Genomic DNA, 10,230 nt, shown 5'->3' on the forward strand with positions numbered 1-10,230 from the left:
ATTTACTCTTACAAAATATCCGTAAATAATTCTAATCAATTTAATGTAGCAAAAAGTGCACTTTTGGATTGATCATACAATGGATCATATAAATAATAATAAATGTTATTGAATAAATATGCAAAACCCAAAAATCTCATAAGCTTTGACATAGATCAAACCCTTGTATTTGTGTCATATTTATTTAAAAGGAATCATTTCGTTGAGAAAATGATAATATTGACAAGTGACAAAATTAGACAAAGAACGCTCTTCGACGAATGGAATAAAAATAAGAGTGATATAAAATAATATCACGGAGAGAGCAATAAATAGTCATCTTGTGATCGACATTCATTTTATTATAATTTTCGACAAAGAACTCTTCGAATCGAGGACACTGCATAATTTTACCAATAACTTAAGTGAGTGCCTCACACACTGTTGACTTCGTTGATCATCATGCGGTGAACTTGGCTCTCGACTTTCATGACATGAACTAAAAATGTCACGTAGATGATTGAAGAATGGCATACAGAGAGGGTGGATATCCCTCTCTCCTTCCCACTCTCTCTCTCTCTCTCTCTCTCTCTCTCTCTCTCTCTCTCTCTCGCGATTCTGTATCTTTTACGCAGTTTATGTTTATTGAAGTGTAGTTGTAAATATTTAATGAGTTGAGTAAGTGTGAATATAAAGAAGTAGAATTCGTAGCCGGTAAAATTGGCATTGGAAATCCGGTTTATAGTAATAGAGAACAGTAGCTTAATTAGAATGATCTGTCTATGACATTTTTTTCTATATTATTTATACTGGTTAATCGGAATGAATTGGAACGATTTCAGTTTCAGATGTGGAGCATAGTTGTAAGGATTTTTAAACTCCCAATTTATCAAAAATAGAACGAGGTGGCAGTCCGGACTCGAGGAGTCTGAATAGTCTCCCGGGTACGGACTCAAACTCCAATGTGCTTGCGCAAACACAAGGGTGGGGGTGGGACAGTGTGGGCAGAGGGTGGGACTCATTTAGAAATGGAAGAAGAGTTCAGAAAAAATTCTGTTTTGTCCACAGTATGATTCACACACTGACCCACCAACTCATACCCCTACTTCGAACTCGTCAAATAAAGCATTTTTAGACTACCTATTGATAGTTATTATAATTTTAATTTATACTTTTATTTGCATCAATTTTATGTATTGATAACTGAAATAAAAACAAACAAAAACCATACATGTAGTGTGTGTGGGTGGGTTCGGACATAATAAGACATACATTTTCATTTATTATTAGGTAAACAGCTAAAGCTTTGTTTGTGAAAATTTGCTTTAATTAAATAAACTGACTGACAGATCATTCTGTCAATGCATCATAATTTATCCTTTTTTTCACAAAACATTTATTGAAGAATTAAAAATGGCAATTCCTGGGCGGGGATCCTGACCTCCCATAGTGTGCAGGGAGATACATGCTGTGTCTTCTATCTCCCCATACCCGTTTTCCAATTGTTTCCTGTCATTTTCTTGGAATGAGATTACTTAGTTTTGTCCTGATCCTTGCTGGAGTTCCTTGGCTGGGAGGGAAACAGTCAAATGTATAGTTATAGTATTGGGAGATGATATTTTTTTTCCTTGTAAATCATCTCTCTGTTATGCATTGTATTATGTTTAGTTTACATATTATATTATATGATTTGTAAACATTTGAGTGTATTCCTCTTAGTTAGGACCTGTGCTTGTGTCTGGATGAGACTTTTAGGTGATCTCAAACTAAGTACTTTGACGGTGTGCTCTTGGAATCTACATCTGTTCCCTATTTGAACCAATTCCCCTTTGTCTTACCTTTTCTTTTCTGCTTTAATTGTAATTCTAGAACTTTTTACTATCCCATTTTCTTCCTTTTTACTGGCGCTGATATAACCTTAATGTGTTGCAAGCACCGTAAAACCCTTAAAAACAAAAAACAAAAATGGCAATTCACCCATTCATTTCTGATTTTATGTTTCTTGTGTAAATAGATCTCTTGTGTGTTGCATTCATCTTTAAATACAAATCTTGATTTTTCAGAGTTTTTCGTAAAGTTTTGGGGATTGAGACAAACTGAATGACTGAATGAAATGAATGAATCAGCAAGAAGGATGAGACAAAGAGAGTCACCAAGGAACAGGGAAAATGGAATAACACAGAATGGTCGTGGGGAAAACGTAAAACCAGCAGAGACCACTCCCCCCAAAGAGCAAACAGAGCAGAGATCCAAACTACGTAAAAATGTTTATGTTTCTTTTTTATTCACAATTTCTATCCAACCCTTATATATTGTAAGCGAGTGAGAAAATAATTTCATTCTTTCTCAGTCTGCGAAAACTCGTTTAGCTGAAAATAGCTTAACCAAAAAAGACAGATTAATTTTAACAGAAGAGTCAAAGTTCAAAGTGTTATTTTTTTTCTTTTTTGTCATTGTTGATGCGAATCTGAAAACATTGATTCCCATATTACAAAACCATTGTAGGACCCACCTAGACTTGCTATCATGCACACCAAAAATACGAGTAAGAGGCATATTAGCTAGTTTACTAATTTCCTCACAATAGAAAAACAATAACATCGCAAGTGAACCAACTAGCAGAAATAAACCTCACGCTTAGAATTCTACCCTTCTGTTTCACTTTAATTTACTGTTCTTATAATTATTTTGTTTTGGATTTCAATAAATCCCTTGTTGACTCAACCATTAACAATTGCTTTCTCTGGGTGGGGATCCTGACCTCCCATAGTGGGCAGGGAGGTACATGCTGTGTCTTCTATCCCCCCAACCCGTTTTCAAATTGTTTCCTGTCGTTGTCTTGGAATGAGATTACTTGGTTTTGTCCTGGCCCTGGCCAGAGTTCCTTGGCTGGGAGGGAAACAGTCGAATGTATAGTTATAGTTTTGGGAGATGATATTTTTTTTCCTTGTAAATCATCTCTCTGTTATGCATTGTCTTATGTTTAGTTTACATATTATATTATATGATTTGTAAACATTTGAGTGTATTCCTATTAGTTGGGACCTGTGCTTGTGTCTGGATGAGACTTTTAGGTGATCTCAAACTAAGTACTTTGACGGTGTGCTCTTGGAATCTACATCTGTTCCTTATTTGAACCAATTCCCCTTTGTCTCACCTTTTCTTTTGTGCTGTAATTGTAATTCTAGAACTTTTTACTATCCCGTTTTCTTCCTTTTACTGGTGCTGATATGACCTTAATGTGTTGCAAGCTCCACAAAACCCTTAAAAACAAAAACAAACAATTGCTTTCTGTTGACGGTTAAAATGGTGGCAATTTTATTCTTTCTTTTTTTCCATATGATTTATATGTTCTTTACATCAAAGAGTCCAAATCTTAATTATAGCAATGAGCAATTTTATGATGTTATTGTATGCCTGTTTCCCAAAAACAATAATCTTTTTCACTTTATAACATAATACAAATAATCAAAGCCCAAACAGAAAATTATCTCACAAATAGAGCACAAGCACCCTTCCTTTCAATGTTGAAAACAGTTCTCAATATCACTTAATCACACAGTGTACTTCTTACTACTGCTGATGATGTCATCAAAAAATTAGGAGCAATAAAAGAAAGAAAACTTGACTATTTTACAAGTGTTGCCTCAAGGAAAATTTGACTTGAAATAACTGGATAATATTGTGTTTTGTTAGAAATGAGTCAATTTGTTTACTCTGGTGTAGTTTTAGGTCTCAGATACAAAGTATTTTAAAGCACCTTTTTTAGAATGATAAAGAAACATTTGTGTTATCGTCCCTAGCCTTTATATATTATCCAAATACTTCATAAATTTAGCTTTTTAATTTATGTCCAAACAGGCAACAGGGATTCCATTGCCAAACCAGAGATACTCCAATATGAACCAAATCTCAACAAGGGTTTGCATGCCAGAATCATGCAAAGTATTTTGAAAGAGGCGTCCGCCAAGAGTAAAGACAACAAAAAGTCCAATTCAAATCCTGCAGCTACCAAGCGGAAATCAGAGAGTCCTGTAAAAGATAAACAAAATGGGGTGAAAAAATCCAAGGCAGACACAAATAACGGGCAGCCAGAATATTTTGACTCGTATGCATTTTCCATGCAGTTGATTAATACAGAAGATGAGAAAATTCAAGCTCAAAAGGGGAACAGCCCAAGTGAGAAAAATGTGTTGTTGATAGGGAATCTGCCACAGGATGTGACCAGGGAACAGCTGGAGGAACATTTTAGAAAAACAGGTATGACATACATGTGACGAATATTAGAACTAGACCAAATTAAAAGTTGTTTGACTCGGGTATTTGTAGATTGCACAATGTCATGCAGTCTGCAGAGTTTAAGATTGTACTTGTTTTTCATTTCATTAATAAAAAATGTGGTGTAAAACGCATTTTTAGGAATAACTCCACTGTACTGTTTCAATTGTTTACTTTCATTTTTATATGGGATGTACTATTTTGAATGTGCTTGATTCGCATATGTATGAAATGCAGTGTAAAGTGTACCATCATGAATAGCACCAATGTACTGTTCCAATTGTTTACTTTCATTTTCATATGGGACATTATTTTGAATCACTTTCGGGTTTAATGTGCCATATTTTAAAAATGTATTCATTTAAGACCACTAAGCGGTGATTTCTTTTTAAATATCACATATAGGAGTATAGGTACTAAATAATATGTTTATAAAAGCCTTGAAGTCAGGGTGGATGATCATAACAGTTTCATGCTTGCATGCTGACTTGGAATTAGCTCACAATCAAAGCACAATATAACACCTTAGAGCCATAAGGCTCATGGATCTGGATTTTGCCTTGGTCTCTGTAGCTTTAGACCGACAAAAGCAATTGCTTGCTAACTTGTGGACAGGACTTTTGTGTATATCACAAACTACTTTCTGCCTATTCAAATAGACTCAGGTACTTAATCATTGCTTAATGGACAGGGGAGGATGGAAACAGTGTCAATAATTTAAAAAGAGAAAACAAAAAAAAAACAACAAAGAACTTGAGCTTTTATATAGTGCAATATCTACTAAACACGCTCAAAGCGCTTTACAAAGGGTCCCTAACCAACAGCAACACGTATCATGTAGAATGAAACATGGCATCTGTTAGGCGATATTACAATTTTTTCTAACAGAGACCAAATTGCCTCACAAGATATCAATCGAGTGAAATAATCTTAAAAGTTTTTCTTCTGCAACAGTCAAGCATATGGTATGTTCCTTAATTGTCCTCTAGAGCCAGAGTTGATTTTCCAACTTTTATCTTTGATTTTGCATCAGTTGTCCTTCAGAGGTATTAAGCACATCCCAGTTTCCATAGAATGAAACAGACAATCGCAATTGCTTGCTATGCTTTGGATAGGACGTTTGTCGCAAAGTGCTTTCCATTAGATCAAGCAGAGCCAGATACCCAATCACTGTTAAATAGACAAGGGGTTCGGGGGGAAATCTCGACTTCACTCAGGACTGAACTTGGTCCCATGGCACATGAAGCATGTGCTCTAACAACTGAGCTATTGGGTCCTTCATGATTTGGCATCAGGCAAAGTAAAATTTATTTGCTTTCAAAGGATTTGAAATGAAAATGCGTTTAATTGTAAACATTTTTGGCTTCGTCTTTCTCTCAGGTGGCATCAAAGCTATCCGTATCCCTAGAGACAGAGGAAGTGACAAGGGTCGAGGTTTTGCTTATATGGAGTTTGATGGACGCATAAGTCTTGGGGTGAGTCTTCACTTTGTTTATGGTAGCGGTCAGTGTGGCTCAGCGGTACGGTCCTTGCTTCATACCAAAATGGTACCGAGTTCGATCATCCACCGCTGCTCTGTGTGGCCTTGAACAAGTCACCTCGCCCTAACTCAATTTGCGGCACTGCACTGCGGCTGATGCCTGGGTTATTCCAGTCTTCCCTTGGAATAGACCCTTGAGACAAATTTCCCCTATGGGATAAATAAAGAAATTTATTACAGTAGAATTACTTTAAACCGAAATTTTGGGGACCTTCTAAACCATTTCGGTTTAAAGACATTTTGGTTTAAAGCAAGTTCCCGTTTTGCAATGTTTTTCAATGGTAGTAACTTTTTAAGGAATTTGCTCATTTAATGGTATCATCGGTTTCCCGTTAAATGGAGTTGTTGAATAAATGCCGTCTTCGTAACCATTAATTTTTAATTTTTTTGGTGTGTTTTAAAAATATTTTTGGGGATTTTCGTTTTCAATTCAAAATTGTTGAAAGAGTTGAGTTCGGGATGCCGTGTTTTTTACATATCTCTGTCTTGATCAACTTTTTTTTCATCGACTTCACATAGTATTTTAATTTTAAACTCCAACGTGTAAGCACAGTGCTTTCTTTTAGACATCTTTTAGTAAAATGCAAAACTAAAATAAGATCGAAAGTTCTTGTGCGATAATTGATAATGAATGACGCGCAGCTATTCAGAGGTGAAGTGAAATGGAAATGAAAAGGCGTGTCAATGCTAAGCTGTCTATTAGGCATCTCTCTTTTGTTGAAAAGCCATTAGGTTCAAAGGCCTAATTTCATAGACCCCCCCCCCCCACCCCCACCCCCTCACACACACACACTTAAACAAAGTGGAAATGAAATGACATGTCAATGGTAAGTTGTCTAACCCCCCCCCCCCCCCCCCTCCTTATTCTCGTGTTTAAAATCCAGTCAGTTCCAAAGCATCAACACACGAGCGAGAACATCTCGCTTGCGTGATTCTACACCCCAACTCCTCCTCTTTCCTTATTTTTCGCCTGCCAGTCACCCGCTGTCTTCCTTTTCCAGTCTGTGCGATTGTGGTGTTGGCCGAGCCCAAGTGCAGTGTTTGCCTACACCCCAACCATCACCCTCATCTTATACTTTTACTTACGCTCTTTGTTTAATATCGCCGGGCATTATTACATGTGGCCTCCTTCCCGAATTTTTGAAGAAAAATTGAGAGAGAATAAAGGAAGATGGTCTCAAATTGTTTCGGTTTAAAGAAAGTCCTTCTTAGAAGTATTTCGGTTCATCGTAAGAAATAGTACAAAGATAATGAATAAAATCGTACAATTTATTACATTCTTTGCGGTTTAAGGTATTTTTCGGTTTAGCTTCTTTCGGTTTAAAGTAATTTTACTGTATTTATTTATTTAATTGTAGCCCTTGGAAATGTTGAACAGATTAGAAGAAAATATTTATACTATGCATAGAGTGTGGATAAGCAAAGTACCATATTTGTTCTTTTTACAGTGGAGCCCCATTACAGTGCAATATCTGAAACCTTCGCTTAAATTGTCATACATGAAAAGGGGGTTTAACTAATTTGACAGATTTCGCATAGGAAAAAAGTCTGTTCCATTTTTTTTGTTTTTTTTTTTATATTATAGTATAGTGATAGGTATTGTTACAAAAGTTGACTGACATTTTTATTTTTATTTTATTATATTTATCCCAAAAAAAAAATCAGTTAACATTCAGTCATTATTTTTTGTTTGTTGTAATAAAATAAACTAATATAAAGATTCATAATGCACAATTTACATTTGCACATTATTTTAACTTATTTTTTGGAGAGATCATTGGCAAGTTGAAAGACATGAAAAGAAAAAGTGGAAGCCGATGTATGTTTTAATGCTTGAATAGGTGGTGTGTCATATATTGTCCTTTTGTTTGTCAAGATTTTTTTTTTCATATATATATTCATTCAATCATTCATTTGCATGAATTGCAGTTGGTTTAACAAAAAAGTAAATAACAATGCGAAATTGAATGTAAGCTTCAATTTGATGTACGAAAACAGATAAAATGAATGTTTCAGGTTTCCCCTTTATCAACAAAACAGGATGAATGAAACACTAAAGTAGAATGAGATAATGTGGTAGTGGCGTTGTTAACATTATCTCATTCGTCTGTAGTGTTTCATTCATCCTGTTTTGTTGATATAGGGGAAACCCGAACCGTCCATTTTATTTGTTTTCGTATATTAAATTGAACCTTACATTCAATTTCACATTGTTATTTATTTCTTCCAGCTTCGAGCAGCAACATTTACATTACCCAGTTGGTTTGACAGATTACTTGATCATAAATGTAAATTTTAATTCATCATTTTTCCATTTCAACCTAGATTGCACTGAGACTTCATCAGACAACATTAGGAGGAAATAAAATCAACGTGGAATTCATCCCACTGGGAGGAGGGAAAGGTCAGCAAAACAAGCAAAAATAGTGGCAAGATGGATTACAGAATGTGTTGTGATTGTAAATTTTAATTTGGATTGGAAAGGATATGTAAAAGTTGTCAAATGAATTCACTACTATTAAGTGCACTGACCTCTCCAAAGCACACCCCTATGTGCACATGCAATATAATACAGGAAGGAATTTTTGTACACCCTGTAAACGGATTACCTCAAATACATTAGTAAATTATGTTTACGTGTTGTTAAGATGTAGAAACATTTAACTTATGACCTATATGCTCTTTGTTATGGATTCAAGGTAGTGAAATGGGCGTTTTGACTTCCTTTGTGGGTCAGGGAGGTCATTTACAGCTTCTTTTTTTTTTTTCTCCTTATATCAGTGCTAATGGTTTTCCTCAGATCTGCGGAAATCCGCGATTTTGGAATCAAGAGGAGGAATTTTCTCCTTTTAAAAAATTATATTTCCCCCAATAAAATGTACTGACACTGAGAGACTCAATGTGTGGTGGAACAAATAGGTGCAGTTTCCCACTCTCCTCTAGTTAGCTAGAGTATCAATGATAGTTTATCATCTCAATTGCTCTAAAAGTACGGGTTAATCAGTAAAAATTGGGCTTAAAGGCAATCGGTCAAAATTTTACTCATTTTCCACTATTTGTCATCATCAGCACTGTTATATCTCTGTTTTCCTCTTCCACATTTCTTTAATCTGGAATAAGATTATTTTGTTTTCCTATTATTATAGCTGGGGTCATCAGCTGGTTTTGATTTGTTTTGTTTGTTGTTTTTTTAGGAGGGATATATTCTTCCTTGTGTATCACCTACTACTACTTGTAATATTTATTTAGTTTTAGTTCATCGACCATCCCTCTTGAATGGGATTCTGTGCCTGTGTCTTAATTAAACTTTTAGGTGTTCTCAGAAAAGACAAACAGATATATTACCTTTACATCTCCATCTATTCCCTTGTTTGCACTAGATATTCTGTCTTACTTCGTCTTGAACACTTGTGCAGCTAAACTCAATCCATTCTATTATTTCTTCCCTATTACTGTAATATGGGGTTTCTTGGGCCACTTTTCTTGAAAAAGTGACACCGAATTTATTTTTAAAAATCAAAATCTTATTATGATGAAAAAACATTACTAAATATTGTTAGGTTTTGAAGGGGGAAAAAAGGGTACACATCTTTTATAGAAAGTAGTCCAAGTAACCCCATATTATGGCATCTCACTTTTTACTGTAGTTGAAATGGCCTTGTGTTACACTATCACTGTAAACCTCCTTTAAAGAAAAATACATTCAAAGTGAGACGATAAAGTGTTGTTTTATTTTCGTTAAATTATTTTTCCCTCAAAGGCATGATATACATTCTGAATACATGCCTTTTGACGGAACATTGAATTTCAATCACATCCATTTCTTTATTGTTTGAAATTTGAGGTGAAGGGTCATTGACTTCAATTTAAATCAACAGAGGGCTGTCTGGAGCTCAGAGTGGTAAAATTACGAGTAGTCTATGGTAAAATTGAAAAAGCTTTAAATCGATACATAGATTTGATTCTATGTTTGTACTCCGTTTTCATTTGATACAGTGGAATTTGCATAAAGGGTCATTGACTACAACATAAATCGACGGAGAGCTGTCTGGATCGAGCTCAGAGTGGTAAAAATTGCAAGTAGATTTAATTCCATGTCTGTATTTTGCTTTCATTTTATACAGTGGAATCTGCATGAAGTCAACTTCTTCTTAACGTAAACACCTTTATTGGTCCCAAATTTTCTGTTCTCTATCAAAGTGTGTTTTCCATTGAAAATGGATCAAGTCAACCTTGCGTAAAGTCAACCAATCTTTTCTGCGGAGTTGACTTTATCAGGATTTCACTGTATTTAGTGCAATAGATTTAATGACATTTGGTCATGGAGGAGCATAAATACACTACGCATAAACACACTACGCATAAACAGCACAGATTTTCGTTTTGGCATGGCAAAGCAACTGTTGAGGGAGGAAAGCATGAATTTGATGATA

General features: G+C 35.2%; 1 protein-coding gene across 4 annotated transcripts; it reads left to right on the plus strand.

Moving 5' to 3' along the window:
• Nucleotides 1-218: 218 nt before the first annotated feature.
• Nucleotides 219-9,518, plus strand: LOC144956182 (uncharacterized). 4 transcript variants are annotated; one of them, XM_078886586.1, is made up of 5 exons: nt 219-404; nt 2,043-2,237; nt 3,841-4,239; nt 5,638-5,732; nt 8,123-9,518. In XM_078886586.1, the coding sequence occupies exons 2-5, from the start codon at nt 2,093-2,095 to the stop codon at nt 8,222-8,224; spliced, it is 741 nt and encodes a 246-aa protein (XP_078742712.1). In that variant the 5' UTR covers nt 219-404; nt 2,043-2,092; the 3' UTR covers nt 8,225-9,518. The 4 variants fall into 4 exon arrangements, with proteins under 4 accessions (XP_078742712.1, XP_078742710.1, XP_078742708.1 ...); XM_078886584.1 differs by lacking the exon at nt 219-404 and adding an exon at nt 504-522 and having other exon boundaries at nt 8,123-8,362; XM_078886582.1 differs by lacking the exon at nt 219-404 and adding an exon at nt 571-657 and having other exon boundaries at nt 8,123-8,362.
• Nucleotides 9,519-10,230: the final 712 nt, after the last annotated feature.

This window comes from Berghia stephanieae, chromosome 10 (assembly GCF_034508935.2).
Source record: "Berghia stephanieae isolate SIO BIC M18660-M18661 chromosome 10, UCSD_Bste_1.3, whole genome shotgun sequence".
NCBI classification, from domain to species: domain Eukaryota; kingdom Metazoa; phylum Mollusca; class Gastropoda; order Nudibranchia; family Aeolidiidae; genus Berghia; species Berghia stephanieae.

What these genes read in the sequence shown, in the direction of transcription:
- LOC144956182 (XM_078886586.1), top strand. Translation starts at nt 2,093, where the DNA reads ATGAATGAATCAGCAAGAAGGATGAGACAAAGAGAGTCACCAAGGAAC. An exon ending in AGAGCAGAGATCCAAACTAC is followed by an intron (nt 2,238 to 3,840) that starts GTAAAAATGTTT and finishes ATGTCCAAACAG; the next exon opens with GCAACAGGGATTCCATTGCC. An exon ending in ATGGACGCATAAGTCTTGGG is followed by an intron (nt 5,733 to 8,122) that starts GTGAGTCTTCAC and finishes ATTTCAACCTAG; the next exon opens with ATTGCACTGAGACTTCATCA.